Source organism: Anas acuta, chromosome 16 (assembly GCF_963932015.1).
Source record: "Anas acuta chromosome 16, bAnaAcu1.1, whole genome shotgun sequence".
In the NCBI taxonomy this organism is placed as follows: Eukaryota; Metazoa; Chordata; class Aves; order Anseriformes; family Anatidae; genus Anas; species Anas acuta.
The window spans coordinates 8,614,389-8,637,660 of NC_088994.1; the positions used below are offsets into that span (position 1 = coordinate 8,614,389).

Below are 23,272 nucleotides of genomic sequence, written 5' to 3' on the forward strand. Positions count from 1 at the left end.
GAGCAGGACAGTAGCCTGTACAGCCAATGCAACTTCTTTACTTGGATGTTTCTTTAATGCATCCCCTACTAAATCAGTGGAATTTCCACTTGCTTTGCAGTTATGCAGTTCATGATAGCTACCATCGGACAGCCTTTTCAAAGCTGTAAGTCTGGTATCGGCTCTGGCCTATCTCTTTAAGCCAACTGTGCTAGCCCTGAACATGTGGCTGTGTGAGTGGCTTCAGGCCTGTGAAGCTGACTGCACAGCCTTGCCAAGAAATGTCTGAGTTTGATAGAGTTGTTCTGTAGGCCATCTGATGCACGCACCACCCACTGCGATTGCTCTGCTGTAAAATATACTTAACAAAAACGCTACCAATTTGTTTCTCTGCCTTATGAAGACTTCAAGAAATCAGACTTTCAGACGCAAGGCTTCCAGTTTTTTTTCCACAAACTAAATGTGTCTTTCAGCAACATAAAGTCAGTGAGAACTCTTTCTTATGTGAAAAGAATGCATATTTCTGCTGTTTAGCAGTGATCTTTCCAGAGCTAGTCTGTGTGTAGTGGGGTGGTGCGCTTTCTTTTTGAGGAGAAATTAGATGTGGAAATTCTGGTCCTTTATTTAAGCATGCAAAGGAGCAGCAGAAGGAAAACAGCTTTTCCATACAGAAATCTTTACTTCAGACAGACACGGAACAGATTGTTAGGGGATGTAAACTCATGTTAGCACTACTGAAATGTATGCACTGATTTACAGCATCCATGGATCTCTTCTGATAAACCTGTGGAGTGTAATGTGTCTTGAGGTTTCTTCTGTCCAGATGTGTACACAAAGCTTGGGAAACTTTTCATTCACAATGTAATGTCACTTATACAAGATTTAGTTTGATAGCTTATACCACCATGGTGATTTCACATAGAGTTCACACAAGACACTGGCAGCTCAGGAAAAAACCTCAGCAGGCCACCAGGTGTGGTCACTAAGCTGACACAAAACAGCTTCTAAGAGTTTCTCTGAGACAATACACACAAGCTTAGCTTAATGCTGGTCTAAGATAGTTGCACAGCTTTTGGGCCAAGTTGGGTCACATTCCTGCTACTCTGACCATGGTCAGAGCTCCTGTCTGCATTCTGCTCAATAGGTACATATCCTCAGCCTGTCCTTTATATACACATCTGTGTTTGCCCTCACAAAAACAGGCAGCGTTTTTTCCGTGTGCTTAAGGCTTTTCTGTCACTTTTTTCTTCCTCTTTGTGACATCATAACTTGTCCTTCTAGTTTTTGAATCACTGTCTTGAATGCGACTCCAGTGTTCATAGATCTGACTGCCCCTGCATTAAAACCAAGCTATCTTGTCTTCTGCTAACTAAGGAAGCTACCCTAGAGCTGTACATCCCAGCCTCTAGCCTATCCCACTGTCACTGTATACGAACATGATCTGGGTATTCTCAAGTTGGTAATGAGGAAATACCTTTTTGTAGAGAAAACTGAGAACGATGGTAGAAACCTTTGATTATATATTGAAGATGAGTGTTTTACATTTTCACATCTTTTGCATGAATTGCTTCAAAACTTCCAGCACACTTCAATTCTGTTTCAGTTCTACAAGTTCTCTGTGCACCTGCATGTTTATCTTCTGTTAGGCTGAAATCTGTACTGGCATTCCACAGATAAGCAGGAATTTATTACATTAAATTGGCTATTGCTGAACCCATTTGAGCACAGTATCAGGGCTCTCACTTGTTTACTGAGGCTGTGAACATTGCCTGGCTCTCCCTCTCCGGAGGCACAAGGATGTTAGGAGCTGAGCCCTGCCCCAGCTCATGTGATTTGCAGACTCTTTACCCTTCCTTATCACCACCTTAGTGTCAGTGCAGAAGCTACCTCCTGGGATACCTTCACAGCTGAAACTGTTCCCTCAAACCTTTTCTGCTGCAAATAGGTCTCCAGACATGTAAGAACACCACCTTCATGCTGGAAAGATGATGTAGGCTCTGTAGAGAATGATTCCTCTGTTGATGTGGAATGGGTTTTACGAGGTAAGAGTGAAGTTGCATGCCAGTGACTGCCTTCAGTCTACGCGAAGCACAGCCTTTCGGGTGACCTCACATTTACATCAGTCTTACCATTTGCTTCCACCTGAAGTTTGAGTTGCTGTAACACCAAAGTACATTTGGAGCCAGGTGTTTTCCATTCTACCCACTGCTGACAAAGTGCGTTTGTCTTATTCTTTTTCCTACACCCTTCTCCTATCTGATGCCTGTACACAACAGCAACTCCCTTTCTCCTGTTGTTTCATGCAGGGGAGACCTCGCCTATTTTAGAAGGTCCCTGGACATTTCTAGGAGTGGCAATAAAAAATCTTGGGAGTTCACTTGACTGTTAGATTGATAGCTGCACTTGGAATCTGAGAGGCCACTCATGTTTCCTAATTTATTACCAGATGAAGGGATAATAAACTTTATTTAGGAACTAGATAATTCATTACAACCCAGAAGAGAAATGATAAAGAGGTCTGCTGAGGCAACCCTTGCTGTTCTACTTTTACAACGACCACATGAGCAAACCAGCTCCAACAAATGGGATAGTTTCCCTGTGCTCTTGTTGTTTTGAATCAAGTTTTCTTCAGGTTATTTTTATTTTGTAGAATATGAGATGTTACTAGAAAAAGAGAATAGATACAATATTTTAAAATGATTTAAATTACAGTGTAAGTCCAGGATTTGGAGTGGTCTTCATTTTCCAGATTTCCATCTCGTTTTGCATACAGTTTGAAAGTTTCATGTTTTTTGAAGTATGCTCAGAACAGAAGGCGTGTTCCCCATTTAGCTGAGGGAAAGCAAGGCTGCTGGCTTCTGTCCTCCCCAGCTGGGGGTGTGCTCAGGCCCTTGGCTTTCGGCAGAACCTGTGTGGTTCGGTTCTGTGCCCTCCTCCCTGCCAGCGTTCACATTGACTTTATAAATCACTTTTTGAAACTCACGCCCAATGCGAGCTGTAGAATAAATGCAGAATAAACCCTGCCCCCTCCCAACGGGCACGGGACGCCGGCGGCCGGCCCCCGACGGGACCCCCCTGCTGACACGAGTGGGGCCGTCTGTGTTCTTCTCCCCGCAGGTGGCAGCGCTGGAGGAGGCCGTGGAGGAGCTGCTGGGCCAGCTGGAGGCCTTCTGCGGGCTGACGGAGGCGGTAGGTGTCGTATCATGTCGCGGCGTGTCGCGCACCGGAGGCCATGTCGGCGCGGGCCCCGCGGGGCCGCCATCTTGACAGCGCCGCCGCCATCTTGTCGCCCACCAGGTGGCGCTGCGGTAAGCGCGGCCGCCAGGCCACGCCCCTGGCACAGCAGGCCACGCCCGTCATTCCTATCAGGCCACGCCCCTCCGCTAAGCCCCGCCCCTCCCCTCCGCATCACCGCTGGGGCTGGGGGCCGGGGCTCCATCCGCAGCTCACCGATTCTGCTGGCCATCGGCGCTGCCCGAGCGCCTGTGATAAACTCTTCAGAGCAGGAGGTGTGCGGTGCTCCTTAGCTTCCGTCAGGCTTTCTGCATAAGGCCATGCTGTCTGAAGGCAGCTTGTGTTTTGGTGTTAACATGCAAAGAATGGATGTTGGTTTTGCAGCCGACTTTTCTTTCTCTTCCTTAAGCTAAAAAATATAAAATTAGGTGAAATGGCACTGCATTTTAATCCTGAGTGCTTCACAGAATGCTGGTTTAGCTAGCATGCACCAGGTTTACCTAGAGGGGCTCTCTCCTAAATTCACTGATATGCAAGCCATATGCAGGTGTGTTATCACTCACCACAATGTTTTTCTTCCCTGTCTTCAAGCATCTTGTGTATCTATGTCATCATCATCAACTGCAACAACTGCTAATTGCAATAAAATATTGAATGCACCTCAAACAGCAAGAAGTGACCAGCCAACATCTCTATTGGGTGTGTGGCATTTTTTGCTTAGGGAAGGGAGGCATCATTGCTTCCAGAAGGAAGTGACATAGTGTGGAAAGAAACAAAAGCTTAGCTCATCAGTCTCACATGATTAGTAGGGGACTTAAAAGGAGAAATAGTTGCCTTGAAAGAATGGTTCAGTATTAGTGGCTGTTTAAAGCGCTTCTTTTTCCATTCAGCTTTTACAAAAATAGCTGTAAAGGAGCATGTGAACCTCAGAGCATGCAGCCTATTTTTTATACATCCTGGCTTATATTTGTCAGCTTTAGATTCTCTAGTGTGGCATGTTTAGTTTCTGTAAAACATAGAGTAGAAGAAATTGGGCCCAAATCTTTTGACTTAATTCCTGCAAGGTGATGACTGCTTCAGTGATGTAACATCAGCTGTTCAAACCAGGAGGTTTGAATCAATAGCTCTTCACTGATGATTGTATTCTGCCTGATTTACTATTAAGTTCATTCATTCATTTTTTCTATGTGGGACCTTAGACTTATATATATATACCTTATGCTTTTTCTCATCAATCAGGCATGTACCTTACATTGTTGGCTCCAATATATGGGAGAAGGTTAGCTTGTTCACATGGATCCAGTGAGCTTGTAAACCTCCTATGAGACTTCTTCTCTTGCCAACCTTTTCTACAGAAAACACTAACCTAGTTTCAGTACACTATCTTTGCTTTGCCCATTAAAATATTTTTTTCCACGACCTACAGGCTGTGAATAATTATCTAGTATGCAGATTATTGACCTTATCTGGGAACATCAAAGCACCAGAGCTAGCGTGCTGATTTTGTTCCTTTCAATCCAGTACCTCTAATGTCAGGTTCCTTTCAGCAGCACATCAAGTGGTATCTGGGAATCTGATAAATATAATGTAGTGCTTGAATTGATTCCAACTGCTGTGCGTAGCAATAATTTGGTCTTTTGTCTATGCCAACAAAAGACAAGGGGAATCTTGCTTATTTCACTTGGGCATTCAGTAAAGTATTCACGTTAGGGGGTTTGGCTTTTCTCCCTTGAGTGTGCTGCTGCTTTTCACTTAAAAGTACTCTTGATGCATAGTTTTGAATATTAGAACGGGGAAAAACTGGGTCTTCAGTGCTAGGAGTACAACATGCTAGTTCCAGAGTCACGCTGTTATAACTGGCTAGGCACAGCACTTAAAATAGACACCTGTACAGTAGGTAAGTTACAGTGACACTAAATGCAGCCCACTATACCTCACACTTGTCACGGAAGGAGCATCTTGCAGTGAAAAGATTGTGCCAGAAGCATGTTAGTGTCAGGTACATTTTGCCTTCCTTAGGGCATGGACTTCAACAAAGTTTAATCAATGTCTTTTAAGTGGCTTCACAGCTCCTTAAGTGTAATTATCAACTTGCGATTTTAACTGAGCTACACTTTGAACCAGTGACACAAAGGCAAAAAACTTCACTGTAATAACCAGACTCTTACATATGCTGTTCTCACATTGTTTTCAGAGTCATATTTGTATCTTTTGGATATAATTCTGTGTGCTTCTTGTGTGTCTTAAAACCTGATTGAAAATGATAGCTATTCAGAGATGCACACCTGATTTAGGTACAAATTCACTACTTCAATTTCTTTGGCTTCAGATCCTTGAAGAGGATGTAGGGGATATATATAAAATCTCTATATTTGATACTCTGATTTTTTTAAAATACGTATGTTGATTCTCCAGTGTACCCAGCAGTTTATAAAACCACAGGTTAGTGGTTCTCAAACCACTGAACCTTCTTGCAGAACTCACCCCAGGGGTTCTTCCACAGACCAGCTGCTAACTGCCTATCATTGTCTCACAGACTTACAGTTTGGGAACCTCCTCCCTGAGACCCTAGGTGTGAATCCTGGTTTCGTCACTGGGGGAAGGAGGGGAAGAGGTTATGTTTGGTTTGCTGTGGCTGGGGTTTGCTAACTTCTTAGGAACATGCCAACCTCAGGTTTCCCTTTTCTCACCACTGAGCCGTTCACTTTACCACTGCTACTTTTGCTGGTGGTTCTTTGATGTTACTTTGTGTTAACATATAAAGAAACCAGAGAGCCTTTCAGATAAACCCCTGTGACAACAAGAATTTGCACACTATATTTTACTTTTACTTGTGGCTCCAGCTTTTTTCCTTTTTCTTTTTTTTTTTTTTATTTTATTTATTTATTTATTTATTTATTTTGACAAAATACCAAGGATGCATGCTTGTTTAACTGGTGCAGCTTGAACTGCAGTGTATGCAAGAATTGGGTCTCACTGCCCTACATGCAATGTGCTGTTCCTGGTGTGTGTCCTAATTCATCATTCATACTCTGGTTGTGCTGTCTGCTAAGTGACTTTTGTGCTGTTGGTTTGCTGCCTCCTTGGGCTTTGTCTTGCTGACTTGAACTATTAGAAGACAAAGTCCAGTCAAACCTCCCTTCCCTTCACTCACTCCTCAAATTAGCATAGTAAAACCCAGTAAGAGGAGAAGAGTTTAGTTTTGTTCTTATTTTCCTGTGTTCTGGTGCTTGTGCTGAGCACTCAGATAAGTCTTCAGTAAATGAAGTAAAATAATTGCACAACGGAAAATAAATCTTGTTTTATAACGTGGGGTTTCATACCAGTCCTGTTTTCCCTGGCTTGTGAGAGGTTGCTGTACCAAGAGAATCATTTCCCTTTGTCGTGTGCTGGCTCCTCTTGAACTCCTCTGTCGCTGTGGTTCTGCAGACTGCTGCAGAATGACTCTTCTTGAATCATATTTGCATGTCATTCCCTTCCATCACAGGCTGCTTGCTGGAAAAGCAACTCTCCTCTATCTTGTATTGGTTGTTTGCTTTTACCCTCAAATAAATATGGTTTAGATTTGTTCCGTGTCTGCTATGACCTTGTTATGTTGATAGTTTTTGTACTGGGTCTGTACAACATCTCTCTTTTTCTGGCTATATCCCAAACTGTGGTTATATTTACAGAAGCTATCTAGCATTTAGCTGTAAGAGTGGCTTTGCTGTAGTTCTTTCTGAGAGGAATATTAGTGAACAAGTTTCTTAGTCTGTTACCTTATCTTTGGGAATTACAGGCTCAAATTTTACTCTGATGTAGTTTACCTGAGTGTGAACCTCACCTCAGATCACCAATTTGTTTTTCACTTCTGCTTTATTATAAAGGTTTGGGCTTGGCGTGCCCCCACCTACTATCGACCCCCCAAAAAATTCAATAGGACAACTCTGGAATTTATCTGCTTTAGCTCCTTCATTTTCTGTTCTTTTTGCATTTTTATTATAAGTCTGACTCCATTTACAGGCATCTGGCCCATCTGTCCGTGCTTGTTTTCTGTTGGATATAAAGCACATAGTGGAAAGATAACAGCGTGTGGCTGTGTCTACAGTTGCTTCACCACCGGGTGGATGTAGTGCTACGACCAGTAACACAGGAGACACTGTTGGTTTGTTTACAGTAGAAAGCTAGTACTATTTTGATATGTCTGTTTGATCTCATATCTCAGAATGTTTATAGCACTATTAAGCACTTGATCTGCATTTACTCATGCTGGTAATAAAAATGCTATAAAATCTTACTAGGAGTCATTTTATACGTATCTAGCTTCATCCATTCTAAGCCTTTAAAAACATTACTTCTTTTAAAAAGAAAAAAAAAAGAGTCGTATCATCAATAAAATTTCTAAGTACTTATTAAAGTTTATAAAGCATAGCCCAGCTCTTGGCCTATCCATCTTTTTTTTTTTGTACATTCTGTTAGCTGTAGCCCTCTGACTGGAGGTGCGTCTTACTGCCACCTAACAAAACACTCGGAGTTGTTTATGTAGGGAATCAGGTAATTCTTGCTAACACAAACATTAACAGAATTTCAAATAAAATTCAGGCTGTCATATCGAGGTCACAAGCAACCTTAGTTCTACTAGCAACCAAACAAAATTCCTGCATTAGGGCACTTAGAGTTGTGGAAGCTGACAGGTGCTGGGAGCAGGAACTTTCTCTGAGGTGCTTACACTAGAACTTTTGCATGAAGATTCCCGCTGTCCTGAGCCCCCGTTGGAGACTAGATGCTACAAGATGCTACAATCAAAGACCTGACCAAGCTTTTTCTCTGTTTTGGTGTTAGTATCAGACTGCATTGCAAATTGAATTGTACTATTTAGGTGTAAATGGTCTTTTAGCACCAGTTGATAGCCAAGAGTGACCTCCTGCTACCCCTGAATGAGGATAATTTGCCACAGGCTGACTCAAATCCTTTTCAAAAACTATTGATTTTCATTTTAAATCCTTCATTACCCCTCATGTCTGCAGCATTTCATAATGGAAAGTGAGAAGTGTCTTGGGAGGAGTAGCGTGGAAATCTGGGGAGAAGAGGAAGGCTGGTTTTGAGGTCAGAGCCCTGTCAGCTGCTATGGGTTGTTTTGTTGTCCCTGATTACTTGAGAAAATGTGTTTTTCCCAATCTCTGCTTAACAGCATACTTACCAAAGGGCCCTTATGATATCGTTTCAGAGTAGAAGTGCTTTGAAATATTAACATGAAAAAAATAGTAAAGAGTTTATCATCAAGGCTCATTCTCATGTGATATTCTTTCTTCAATGCAGATTAGAAGCGATACATCAGAGATCCTGGAAGAGACCATTCCACTCATTAAAGACAAGGTGCTGGAAATGAACCACGTCTATGCCAAAATTGATAAATTGGAGGTTTGTTAATTGTATTGGAAAGTTTACATCCTTCTTTTTGTGTGTTTTATAGGTTAACTGTCTAGGTATTTGCATGAAGCACTCGTGTTTGTTTTTCAGTCAGTGTGATTCTTACCTGTGGTCCAGCCCATGCAATTGTTTATGGTTTTGGAAGATCACAGAGTAATTTATTGCTGTGGATTCTACAATTCCTAATGCTGGATTAAAAGCACTAGTTATGTTTCTGATGTTAATAATAATGCTAGTAATGTTAATTTGTTTTGTGACTCAAAGGAGTGTCTGTGAAACCACTTATAAATTAAAAAAAAAAATTAAAGTCTTGCATCCAGTGCTGAACATACTCAAGCTGTTCATGATAGCTTTAAGTAGTTGAGGGGAGATCTCTGAGCCCCCATCTTCTGCCGTGTATTTTGGTGTTTATTGTATCCTGACTGAGGGAAGCCAGTATGACTCACTAAGATGCCCTCACCATATTTAGTAAGCAGTATGTTAAAATTTGTGTCAACTGAGGGCGAGTTTGCCTCTAGGAAGAATATAATTAAAATGTGACGAGATAAATTGTGTAATGCTTAAAATCACTTTTAACTGACTTAGAAGTGAAATAAACTGAGTGTTTGTGGCATTAATTCCAGATAGGCAGTTCTTAAGCTTCAAGCTCTACCCCTGTACAAAGTGGTAATATTCTCTGATGAGGTATACAGCTGTGGGAGGGACAGGGCATTTGACTTTGCTTTCAGCAAGTTTTGTTAAATGCAATTTAATTTAATTTTATTTTTTTTTGTAGTTTGCCTTTTTACACTTATATTTGATAACAGATTTATAAAAACACTTCATATTTTATGGACAGCACCAGGAGAAAGATTGCCACAGGAAACTGAGGCATTTTAGAAAAAAAGTGGGAGTCAACTGAAACCTGTCTGATTTTCAGAACTGAGTTACCCTCGTCTAAGAAATAGCACACTTGACAATTTGGCTATACCTGAATGTATACTTAAGCTGTGTCTTTGAACAGAAAACGAAAATAAAAACTAAGCAATTAATTATCCCAAAAGTATGGCAAGCAACAGAGCTCCTTTTTTTTGCCCCCTCTAATACAAAGAGGGGAAAAACACCCTTCCTGCCCCTTTACCCAGTTCCCTTAATACAGCTGTAGGAAGATAATAATTTGGACTATGAAGAGAGCCCGTCTTTATGATAGGCTACAGGTTGCCCTTGAAAAATGCAGCAAACTTGTGTTGATAGATGTTCTGTGTCATCAGACTAGGCTAATACCTTCATTGATTAGAAATCAGTTTTTCTCCCTGACATTACCAGCTGTAATGGCAGTAATCTGAGAACACAAGATTAAATTGGCAGTTTGAGCAGTAGTTAATGTCTTAATTAGAACTTTTAAATTTAAAGCTTAGCATCCATAGGGATTTTCAAGGGAGAAAATGACTTGTACCCCCAAGAGTAGAAAAGGGAGAGACTGTTGTGTAATGGGTAAATGGAATGAAATTCTGCTGGGTTTTAACTTTGATGTTGTCACTGGTATGTTTGGAACAACTAATTTACCTGCTCAACCTTGCCTTATCCCTAAAATGGGCAGTGATCAACCTCTCTCTTAAAAAAAAAAACAAAAACAAGGCATAATCATTAATAGTGGGTATCAAAATTATTTATAGTTTTGTGTTTTAGCAAATACTATTTTTTTTGTTTTTAGTTGGCTTTCCCATATGGCTCAAATTTAAGCTGAAACTGAACTGATGTAGGCTTTAGGTCAGTCATTCCTGACCTTTTTTTAGCTAAAGGCACCTGCTATTATCTTTTCCTCTGCTCACTCCTCCCTCCTACCACTGTGGTCACTTTCTCACTCCCACCAGAAGTTGTAGTGCCTGTGTGGGTTCAGAGGAGTTTTCACCTCACTGTTGAAATGTTGTCGGCCCTTCAGACACAATGGAAGGACTTAATTTGTGTGCTGAAGAGGAAGCAAAGCTGTGCCCTTAGAAAGAGGGGAAAAAAAAACAAACAACTAGCCTTAGGTCATGAACAATGGTTCTTCTGATAGCTATAAGTATCTGTAGCCTACTTCTGAATATGTGCCCCTTTGATATTTATATTAGCAATAGTGCATCCTGATATCTTGTTAATGCTTTTTCTTTGACTTCGGATCTCTATCTAGGGTAATGCTGAAATCCAGCTCAGGTGCTTTTAATTTTCATAAGGTGTTTCTCCTCTCTCCATAGGCATTTGTTAAAATGGTTGCACACCATGTTTCCTTCCTAGAAGAGCAAGTGCTTGAAGCAGAGAAGAGCCATGGCACTTTTCTTAATGCTGTTTGCAAATTGTTTCAATGTGCAACTATCCCATCTTTTAAAAATGTGAGTATTTTTAAAGCTGCTTTCAGAGGATGGGGAAGATGTTAAATACCTTTTCTAGATAAAATGTGGCCTTCCAGGAGATTTGATTTTTAATTTTAAGTTGTGTAAAAGAGATACCCATGGTTTGCTTCTGTGAAGAGATTTATTTTTTTTTTTAAACAGATTCTTTCAATGAAATTATTTAGCAGTGCATATATCCCCCCTCACTCCCCACCCCCTTTTTTTTTTCTCCTCACAGAGACGGTGCAGTATTATGCATAAAACCAGATAGGCAATAATATGCAGGTATCAGTGAATAGGGTATCAGCTGAACCAGGTCAAATTTTTGTTTGGTGCCAGAGCAACCTCTGTAAACTTCCATTGCAGAAGTGAAGTTCAATTTCTACAGGTTCAGGACAAACCTTAACTGCTCACAGAGTGTAATGATTATGCAGAGGTGTGGAAATAAGATGGTGCATGCTGATTTGGTCTTTGGATAATTTAGCTGTCAAACTCTAGCGAATCTTTAGAAAACCCTAGTAAAAAGTGTAACTTGTCCAAATTTGGTAATATTTTCATAGCAATGGGAAAAGATGTCCCTGATATGAGGACAGTTTTCTGCCAATTTAAAATTTCTGCTGTAGCTTATGAAGGCAATGGAGCTTTTCAAAAGGGCTAAACGGCACATACTTTTCCTTATTTTTGTTATCTAAATTGGCTTATTTTTGTTCCTTAAAACTTTCCAAACATGTTAAGCCTGCAGCAGATACCCAGTCTGGGAAAAGTATCAATGCTGGATTTTTTTGCAAGGTTGGTCTGCCTATACAAATAATGTTGTATAACCAGGATGCCAAGAAGAACGGAGAAGGCCAGACTAGTTACTCAGATGCTGGCTAGAGTTGGGCTCAAAGATAATACAATGTTTTTAATATATTTTTTTTTTTGTCCTTATAAAGAAAAATCTCAAATATTGTGTAGTTGTGTATTCATTCTTGCAAGCATCTTGGAATGATAGTATTAGTGAACAAAAGAGAAAAATAAATAGGAAATGGTGTAACTTCCTACTGTATTGATCTTTTGCCCTTCCTCTCATCTTTTTCCCCAAATATAGTACAACTAGAAAGCATGGTGAGAGAGCTAGCTAGGATGAACACAGATAAGAAAAGTTCCTTCACAGGAATTTCTAAACAGAAGATTAGCCTGAAGGAGGACAGGACAGGATAGAGATTTGTGAAGCCATTCTGTATGTGGAACAGGTGAATAGAGAATGATTATTCACTCCCTGGCATAACTCAAGAACTATGGTAATCCAAAGAAATTATTGTCAGGCAGGTTCACCATGCAAAAAAAGGGGAGGTACTTAATTTACATGATGTATTAATATGCAATGACACTTATGTTCACAGTATGTTACGTATTCCAAAAGTGGTCAGACAAATTCATGTAAAGTAATCCAAAAATTGGTATTTTAAATATACATATACCAGTCCTTCAGCCATGAATTCTTGGACACTGGGAAGTAAATTGGTATTTTTGTCCTTTAAACGTTTCTTTAGACAATCCCTTCATCTGGTCCATCCTGGACCGTTGAATGATGCAGTATAGCTGCTTGTTAATGACTTTTCTACTGTGGTTCTCACTGTAAATTCTGCATCTGATTGGCAATGCTTTGTGTTGGTAAAGAATTACTAATTTCTAATGCCAATGTGCAGAAATCAATGAGTTGTTTACGAATGTAAATGAAGTTAGAATTTTCTACAGGCACTTTCCCTATGATTTGGCTGTTGCTTGAAACCTAGTAAGATCTCCACCAGCTAATGAAATTTCTGTGCTCTCTCCAAATGTGTTTCTTTGTAGTTGTGCATCCTCTTTCCTTTGCTCTGTAGGATATCATGGCACGGATGCCCCGTAGGCATCCATTTGAAAATTAAGACAGTCCTAACCATTTTTGTAGGTGAGTTTAACTTGGTCTGAAAATATGGTACCAAACTTGTGTATCTTATCTCTCTAGCCTTCTTGATCAGACTAGGTATAAAAACTTTGAGAGTTGCCCGCTTTGAGGAGAAGGAGTGTGTGCACATATGTGTATTTCAGCTAAGTGTTTTCCTCGTTTGATAAAACTGGCCTGCTATTTTAAGTGCAAGTCAAATCTGATTCACATTGTTTTTCCATTATATTGCAAGGTGCAGTCTTTTTTTTTTTCTTTTCTTTTCTTATCTTTGACTGTGTTTGGGTATTCAAGTTGTTTCCTATAGAATTCCAATGCACAGTAACACTGGGAGAGGTGTCAAACCTGTGGTAGAAAATTGAATAATCAGAATTCACGCTTTGTGTTAGGAATATCCAGAGGTGGTTTGAAAAGAAACGACCTTATACTAAATATAAATTACAAATATGACTGTGTAAGTCTGACAGGTTATAAGAATATAACACCTCCTGGGGGAATGGAACAGAGGAAATAACTTTCTCCTGTGAAGTTTGCAGCTCTGTAGCAGAACAGCTTTTCTCCTGTAAAGATTGAACTCTGTATGGGAGAAACTGTGAATTCAAATCTTTTGTCCAAAGATTTTATCTGTGCCCTGGCTGAATGGGGTTCAGCAATCTTAGAGAAAGGACAGGAAATCTATTTTAGAAAACTTTAGTGTGGGGAGTTTATTTAAAAAAAAAAAAAAAAAATCACTAGTATCTATTCCAGTGGATCAAAACTGAACATCAGTAACTCTTCCATTTTTTCACGCATTTTGTGATAACTGCCATTTCTTAAAACCGGAAAATGTCTTTCAGTGTCATTAGATAATACCTTTGACAGAGATTTATTTTTAGAATAATTTTTAACCCTTGTATAGTTGCAGGGAAAGGCTTGTAAAGTTATAACCTCCAAAAATCTCATACCAGTGCTATGAAGAAAAAATACACATTAGATTTTTCAGAGACTTTTTATTGTCAAATCAATAGCATAGTTCACGAATGGCATTGATTGGCAATGCTGCAAATGTTCTCCAAGTGATTCCATTAGTTACTGGGCTGCCAACGCAGTGTTGCATGAATTCTAGAACGTGGTACAACACAGGGTTATTTAACAAGATGTTGCCCTTTTCCTCTTCAAGCCAAAACTGGGGTTGATATATGGTGGATCAGACACAGTTCTGAGAAAATAAGCAAGTGGAAAAGATCCTTGGCGTTCACAATTAGCTATCATGTACTCAGAAAAAGTCATAACTTATGAAGGACAAACATCAAATTAGGGAGCTTTAATTCTGTAAAACTGTTCTTTACATAATCTAAACCAGCAAAAATTGGTGCATAACTGCCCTCAAAGGTGATTGTGATCCAAACTGGGAAACTTTAGGAATAAGAAAACCAAGATATTTTTGTTTCATATTCTTTTCGAACATAATGAGAATGGCTTGACAGATACTCAAAACCCAGTCTGAGAAGCATACAGAAAAGAGAGGGATGGTAGGTGTACTTGAAAAATTGTTCTGGAATTTTGTCGCATAGTGTAAAGAAGCAGATAGAAATTCACTGTAAGTAGATCTTTTTACATCATTATTCATAAGCCCTTAATACTGTAGTGGTAGTGGGTTTTGTACCTGCAATTGCCTGGCATATTAAAAGCAGATAAAATGTCTTTTAAGCTTATAAAAAGTAGTGTTTCCATTTTAATTTTCTTACTTTCCATTGTACTCAAAGTGTCCTTAGTGTTTTGGTTTGTGCTGCCAAGCAATGAGTGTGTATTTTTATTTGGAGCATAACTTAATGCGCTTTGTATTTCTTTCCAATAACAGTTTTTAAGTTTAATATTAAAAGCATGTTAATTTTAATTGTTATGAGATTGTTGTCAATTATTGATGATACTCTTAGGAATTTTCAGAATTTCTTACTGAACTTGGGAAGAGATTATTTGTTTGTTTGTTTTTAATCCCCATTTTCTACTAATGTAATCTCTAGAACAGCAGCTGGTCATCTGAGGAGGGTTTTGCTGTTTTGTCTGGACTAAGGTGCTCACTAATGGTTTTGTTTGATTTGGTTGATTTTTATTTTTTTTATTTTTTTTTTCCCCTGACACCTAGATTTTAGTAAATTGAACTGGGAACTCGGTAATGGGATATGAAGTATTGTCAGTTTATTTTACCTGCAGCTATGCTTGAGGTTGATCCTGTCCCATTCTGATTTGGACTGATCTGCTAGCTGCTTTGGGAGCCGCAGAGAGGTGGCGATGGTTGTATGTCAAGAAAGGCAACGCTTCAAAATAAGAAGATACAAGCGAGGGGGTGTAGAAGGCCCAGAGGTCAAGATTTCAGCTACCTGTAGCTTTAGCCCTCATTTGCCAGCTTCCCTGAGGGAGCTTGCACAGTTCTTGAAGTGGAGTCTGAGCTTCTTTACAGAAGTCTGGTATCTGCTAAGGACAACTTGAGAGAAGCTGCAACACAGTGCATGGACCGCGAATGAGCAGTGCCACTGGTGTGAAGGAACAGGAGGTGAGGGCGCTTGGGGCTTGCACACAGGAGTAGAAGTACAGATGTTCACATCAGGGCACTGAGAACATCAGAGGAGGCTGGGGAGGAGAAGTGGGGAGCGTGGGCTGTAGGATCCAGTAGGCACATGCACAACGGTTGGTAGTTTCCAAGCGTGTGCAAATGGAAGTCAAAATACAAACTGCTGCCCATTCCCTACTGAATGATTTTGCACTTACAGCAAGTGTGAAAAGTCTTTGCACTAGAAATGTCATTGCTAGAGTGTCCAAAGCAAGAGAGTACAGTGGTGTGTCAATAAGGACTTGGGTAGCACATGTTCTGAGCTACATACACAGCCATAGGGAGAAGTTGTAGTGTGATTGCGGCTTTACAGAGAATGACTGGTGTAAAGGGTCTCTTGTACTAAACAGGTGTCGCATGGAGGAAATCAGCTTTTAATTGAACCATCACACTGAAACGTTAGCAAAAAAAAAAAAAATGAATCTAGTTAACATTCAACAATGAAATTAAAATAACAATCTAGATTATTTTTTAATCAGTGCTAAGAATGGCTTCTGACTTCCTGTTCTCCAGTGGGAAGGGATTAGGCCCTTCATGTTTTGAAAGAGACTGAGCCAATTCCTGTTGCAAAATTCCAGTAGAGATCAAATGAATGAAAAAAACAGGAAAAACTTGATTTGTCAGAAAGCCACCTACATTAGTGCTCTCATCTCATTTCTGTCATCGAAATTGCTTTTAAACTATAATTGCATCTCACTGACAAAAGCTTCTGGCTACATATGTAAAGATTTGTAAAATATTGCCTTTCTGTAAGCTGGGTTGATCTGTGCCAGAAAATAGAAACCCAACCTCTGCGTGTAAAGAGCTCCTCCTCCAGAGGTCAGTTTCAGTGGCTCTATTGGTCTGTGTTGATGAGCTTTAAATATATTCTGCAGTACGTGGTTTACTGGGCTTTGATGCTTGCTCATGAAAAGCAGGAAAAAATCTTGCTTCAGAAACATTTTACATAACAGTGCCATGTGCAGAGTTAAAATGAATTAGTTACAGAAAAGATATTAGCTGGTGCCAGAGCAATAAGCAGTAAACATCTCTCCACCCTGCCCTTTTTTCACATTCCTTTTGGCTGCGGCTGTAAGGAATGCAGCAAGCAGTGGCTCCTGCTCACACTATTGATTTAAGCATTTGCATGTTATACATTGCAGCTCTGCACCAGCCTGTTTTCTTGGGGCAATATAGGATGTCTTGGGTTGTATCAGATTCTCTGTTTGTACTGTCATTTCTGTCTTCCATGTGAGGCTCTGTGCCATCATATCCATTGTTAAAGAGGACTGTGTGCAGTCATTGTTACAAAACAATGCATGTAAAATAGCTCACGATTCCGGTGGTTCGGGGTTTCTTTTCATAAACGTGTGCTGTGCTGCTATAGATTCTTTAAAAAACAAAAGCAATAAAACAAGAAAAGCTTAAACTTGGCCGCTGTGTCTCTAGCATGAATGCCCTCAGGCCATCCGAGCAGCATGTTGTGAAAGGTGTGGTTGAGTCAATATCTTAGCAGAATTACTTCTCTGCATTTTTCGCACATCTCAGTTTCTTTGTTACAGGTGTGCCATTTATATCTCTGGTGTTAAGAGATATTAACCATGTTTTGCCATATATTAAAAATATTCTCTTCTACTAAACAAAGGATGACTATTTTCCCTGTTCCTGTGTTTCTTGGGTTATGCTGTTTTCCTCGGTTTATGCTCTACCAGCTACAGTTTAAACTAGCTGAGATGCAGAAACATACTGCAGATTACATGATGTTAGGGTTAAACGTCTCAAATGTATTGTAATCCACTGAGAAATTATGTTCTTGCCAGCAATAGTTGTGGTGAGCTTGTTGGGAACTTTGTTTTACCATATTTTTGTGGATTATTGTCTCCACGGCATGGTATGCTCCTCCATTTATTTCTGTAACCATGTAATATATACTTCTGTAATAGTGTCTCATCAGAGGAATGTCTGTAGAAATTGTGGTCTGTGTGACAAAAACAGAAATTTGTCTTTATTTTGTTCCTATTCTTAATTATTCTGTACACACACACACAAAAGTTCAATTCATAACTTATGGTAGGGGCTGTATGGCTTAACTGAGCTCAGGATGTGAATCTTGAAGCACACAATTGACGGTAGTTCCAGGTGCAAACCGCTTGCTGCGTAAACGCGCCAGACAAATGGTGGCCAAAAGGATACATGTGTACCATCATCCTGATGGGAATTAGAGGCGTACAGAAATAAAAATGGCTTTATTATAGTTGTACCATAAATCTGCAGTACAGCCTGGCACTACATTGAAGTGTCCACAGAACATTAAGTAGAAGGCTGTCTCCATGAAACTTGTTTGCTGAACTATGATAACACTTCAGCTTTCCACTTCAAGTCCTTTTTTTTAAAGGATTAAGGTAAATACATGATTTTTCAGAAGTGAATGAACAATCAATTTTATAACCGGATAAACTGGTACAAGACCCAAGAAGAAACTGTGAGGCAGTAAAGGGTTTATGCAGAAAAATCCTCACTCCAGATATTCCACACAGAGTAGTTTCTCTGTTAAAATCTGGATGCAGTTGGCACAAGAAAATATTGGAAAGGAATTTTTATTCTGATGTGTCTTTTATAATGCAGAACACGTAGCTTGTGGATTTTCACAGTATCCTGATGTGATACTCAGCTGTGACCTTCGCTGTAAATCAAGTTATTTTTATGACTGTTTTTTTTTCTGGAAGTGCATTTATAGATTAAGGTGAATGAAATATGAAGGTGGTCTGAGAAATGAAAATCTTGATCCTGCATAAATACTTTCAAATCAAATTAATCCTAAGTATGTGTAGATATCTACTCACATGCAAAATGATCCACAAAACACTGTTGTTTGTGAAATCAGCCTGAACTTTAGCATTCCCCAAAATACCTGATATGATTTGTGTATGAACTGAGGAGTGAAGTTAGTGAGGCTCTGGCATATTTTTTTTTCCCTTCTTTGTTTTAACAAATCTAGTGTAAGGCCACAGTCTGTTATGAAGTTGCTTGCTCTCCAAAATGTCTTGGGTAAGCAAGGTCAGTTTGAAGGAATTATAATTTTTAACAGGCATAGTCTGACAAACGTGGGTCCTACTTCCTTGCTATGAGCAGTGTGAGTCTTATTCTCGCCCCGTGTTGTGGTCTGCTTATGGAGTTTATTCTTGCCTTCCTGTCTGCCCTCCCTCACTTTCACACAGATGTCCAATTAACTCTCCCCCTGCTTTTGCTGCCACTCTGATGGTTCTAACTGGGACGCCCACCACCTTCTGAAAATATTTTATCAACTCGTTTTCAGTGCCTCTTCTTTTTCTGTATGAGACAGTCACATATGGAAGCCTCCTTCAGCATTCTGCTGGCTGCCTCTGTGACTCATTTTCTTGAATGACTGCTGTTCTCTCGGTGGTTGTGTGTCTTTCACATCAGTTTTGGTTGGGACCTTTATTTTTTTTAGATTTGCATTTCATCTAGGAGCATGGGTAGACATTTAATGCATCTAGAATAAATACCTGTATTACATGGCAGTAGTGAGACTGGAATAACTTGAACTCAAATAAGTGAAGTGGCTGTCAGGCTTTTCTGATGAACATGACAATTTGGCTGGATCTTTTGTTGGTATGCAGAAGTAAAGTGAAACCAGCGTTTTGTTTTTCTTTCATATGCTGGGCTATTAACTGGGGCAGTTTAGCAGCTGCTTATGCAGTGCGGAGGGACACTAGAGAAGAGACAGAAGTCAACTGGGGTTGAAAATCACTACAGCTGTCCTAGTGCAAGCTCTTCTCTCTTTGTGCCTTCAGTTTAATATATGCAGTCTTGAAGTAGCAGTAAAAGGGGTAATCTTGGACCAACATACTTTCAAAACCAGGAACTTGTATGTTGCTACAGGGGAGATGTGCATCTTGTTTTCAAGCATCAAAACTGTCCTAGGTAAATACACTTTTTTGCAGCAGTCTTAAAAATTATGCAAGCTGTTAATAAAATCTGTGCAATGTGTTGTTTTTTTTTTTTTTTAGTACAGAGAAAGCAACTCAATTAATTCAAGTTTCAGGAAAAGGGCAGTAAGTAAGGAACTAAAGATGGTAATACTTACACATATGGGTTTCATTAATGTGAGAATGAGTGAAATGCTAAGTGAATTTAAGGAACACCTGGTCTCCTTTGTGGAGAGGAAAGATTGATCTGGTGTGGAAGAAAAGAGGCTTGAGCTTTAAATACAAAGGATTTGGGGCCAGATAATTTTTTTTATTATTTTTTTTTCACAATTAAGAATGTCTTGTGTTCACATATTTGTGACATGGTTACATCCTGCTAGTGTCCTTTTTCAGTCATGTGCAATGTAGGCCAGTAGTTGCTTGATTCGGTTATGACCAAAGTTATGTTGTTTTTTTTTTTGTTTGTTTGTTTTTGATCATTTGCAGTCATCATAAATAGAAGCCCAACAGCCAAATAAAATTCTGCTAATATCAAATCACGGCAGGTAAAGTTAGGAATACACCCGAAGAAAAGAGACATCCAAAGAGCCTGTGGTTTTATGAAGGTAAAATAGTTCTAGGTACTGGTAATAGGAAAAGGATGACATGGGTTTTGATCCAGAAGTCACAGTTTCAAGTTTCATGCACTGACTGACTTTATCATCGCAACTAGGAGCGTATATGGGAGCCAGTGTTCATGCATGGTTACTGCACAGTGAATTTTGTGAAAAGGTTTTGTCTCTTTTTCCAGTTGGTAAGTTTCTACCTCGATCGCCATCACCACACATGGTTCTGTAGGGAAACTTGCTTTGGGATTTGCCCATCTAGATCAGGACAACAGCCACTGCCCTGCTGCTGCTGCTCCTCAGCGGATCTGGCATACGAATGGCAGGTGCCATGCCCCAAAGTAGCCATCGGCTGCTTTCATGATAAGCACTGGTTCAAAGCATGAGCTTTAAAAAGGCACAAATGCAAATCTGTTTCTTTTTTGGTTTTGTTTGTTTGTTTTTCTTGGCAATAGCTAATCAGAACTTCATGGCTTCAGAAATATTTATTCCTTGGTGACCTTGTGCCATAGCAAATTCCTTTTCACTCACATTACTGAAAGGCTTGAGTGCTCTTTAGGAATATTACTAGAAAAACACTGAGTATCAAATGAAATACCATAAAACGAAAACGAAGCTTTCCATCATGTCTTAGCATCCCCTACGTCATAGGCCTGACTTTTAGGGTAAAATGTTGAACACCTTTAGTTTTCAAGGGCGTAAGAAGTTAGGAGGGTGTGTTTGTTTGTTTTTAAATTGATTTCTAATCCTCGCTGAAAAATCGCATGTTTCACAAAGTGGGGAAACCTTCCATCTGCAGGGTTCCATCCCTTCTGGCTGGGCCATTTTCTGTGGCTGGCGGGCACTTCTGTCTGCGTAATGGATGCGTTGCAGGAAAGGTGCTTTGCTGTGCTGGAGCCTCTAGGAGCCGTAGTGACTAGCATTTTTTTCCAGGGCCTTCAACACAAATGTGCACGCACACTCACACGGTGGTTCCCTTCTGCATGCTGTCTCCCAGCATATTTCCCTTCCCCCAGCTCTTTTACAAACTGTTTCTCCCCGAGGCAAATTTCTTGCTGTCTGGAGTACCAAACATGCACAGGCACTTTCTTTTTTTCTTTATCTTTAAAATTTCCTAGTGTAGCTATTATAAGCAGCAGTAACTTAAAGGACTATTTTACTTTTTTTTTTTTTCTGTTCTTAGTGCATGTGTGCATAAAAAATAAAAAATGAACCCATAGTTTATGGCTAAGTGAGGCCAGGTTTCTCCTGTTTCTTTCTTTCATTCTTTCTTTTTTTTTTTTTTTTTTTTTTTTTAAGTGTCTTTACTCAGCAGTCACATTTTTTTCTTGTGGTAAAAAATGCAACATGAGCAGATGGCAAGTATTAACACATGAAATGCGGTGCCTGCTTGAAGTTGATTTAACAGTGCTCTAGGTTTCTGTCGCTGGCGTTCAGTTAGTTAAGTAGTGTTTACAAGTTAATGAATTTGTTCCACTTGAAATATTTGATGGTATGTGCTGAGGTTCAGCAGTAAAGGGATCCTTTAGGAGTAATCGAGGAAAGCATGAGGTTTCTAGACACTGAGCTTGTGGGTTTTAGCATTTTTACCATTAATAGGAAAATGAAAAGAGGCAGAAGGAGCAATAGTAGACAACAGCATACAGCATTTTCTCTTGCATTGGTGATGGTGCTCTGAGCAGGGCAGTGATACAATACCTTAGAGCAGCTCCATATCTGAATGGTGTGGCTTGCAATTTTATTTCTATTCCCACATCTAGTCCCACATCTCAGGCAAGAGTATGAAAAACAAAGTTTTATATAGCAAATCAGACAACACTTCCATATTTCTATATGATCTGCTTGCATTCTTGCATTCAAAGTATGAATGCAAACTATTACATATATATATAGGCTATATATAGCCCATGTTGGCAGCAAAACTGCCTAGAATGGGATGATCAAATTCAGCGTATTTTCAGTTCATGCCTAAGACTCCTTCCTACAATATGACATGCTATCTACCTAATAACACTTGAAACTAGGCCAGGTCCAAAAATTGCATTCACAGTAAGAAACAAAACAAATAGTGGTTGCTGGTAATTGAGAATCATGCGCACATGGGATTTTATACAGCTAATCCCTCTCTGCATGGATTGCTTAGTTTGTCAAAACTACGTCAACCTGCGAATGAGCATTCCTTGTCTGGCAAGCTGTAAGCGTGAGTGCATGGGAAGAGTTAACAAATTGTGAGCAACCAGTTCCAAAATAGTATGTTTTAAAGGCTTAGTTGATATTCCTGCCATAAGCGTTTGAGTTTAATTTTGTTAAGGGTTTTGCAAAAATATGGTCCTCCCTCTACTAATAGTAGTTTATTCAAATAGGACGGAAGGCCAAGTTCCTGTTTGAAAAGGGGACCGTAGCTGCTTCAGCTCTGACGTGAAATGGAAGATCCTAACTACCAGATAAGACTAAAGTAATTGCTCTGAATATGCACGAGTGCATCTTTAAAACCTTAAATCTGACAGTGATTTACGGTGTCCCTTAGGAAGGCTTTTCTCTTGAGTAAACAATGCTTAGTTAAGCGCTGCTGAGACCGGTGCAGGAGCACACTTCTGGCAGGCAGCGTGCAGCTCGCTCGACCCCGAGGCCTGAGGTCAGGGTATTTGCGCTACCTGAGAGATGGTCCCGTTAATCCCTGCCTGGCCGCCAGCCGCTCTGCTGCTGCATGGGGTTTATGCAGAGCGAGGAGACTTGTTAACCCCTGCCTTTTATTGGGCTTTGTGCATGTCTGACATCACTGGCAGCCAATCACGAGGTGCTTCGGGGCTGAGTTTAAAAGCTATTTCATAATATATTTATATTCAGTGCAGATATTTTGGGCCTCCAGTAGCATTCATTTTGTCGCAGAGTCCATGTGTCAATATGGCTTAAAAAAAAAAAAAAGGTATGAAAATAACATGCTCACTCTTCGTTGTTTTTTTTGTTTTTTTTTGTTTTTTTTTTGTAATGCAGCTGGGTGGTGAAATGCTGTAGAAAGCATAGCTGGGGTGCTGGAAAGCAGTTATTGTGGAAACGATTTTCTTCCTCCAGCAGCAGTAATGTTGTAAGCCCATCTTGGGCAATTGTCGTGTGCTCCTCGTGAGGCTGCTCCTGCTTAAGCAGCCAGACCTGCAAATACTTCCCAAGCTGCTCTGTCTTGCCAAGAACAAAAATGCAAGACAATCTGCAGAAATCAAGCACGTGCAGAGCCACCCTGGCAGCTGGGC

At 40.0% G+C, this 23,272-nt stretch overlaps 1 protein-coding gene across 3 annotated transcripts in view; it reads left to right on the plus strand.

Annotated features, from left to right (window-relative positions):
* Positions 1–23,272, plus strand: part of BCAS4 (breast carcinoma amplified sequence 4) — a 67,171-nt gene that overhangs the window by 10,267 nt on the left and 33,632 nt on the right. For 2 of the 3 annotated variants that reach the window (XM_068700929.1, XM_068700930.1), the window contains 3 exons: positions 3,097–3,168; positions 8,512–8,613; positions 10,839–10,973. In XM_068700929.1, the coding sequence (XP_068557030.1) occupies positions 3,097–3,168; positions 8,512–8,613; positions 10,839–10,973 (309 nt within the window). The remainder of the gene's footprint in view (positions 1–3,096; positions 3,169–8,511; positions 8,614–10,838; positions 10,974–23,272) is intronic. The other variant, XM_068700931.1, reaches the window with a different exon arrangement.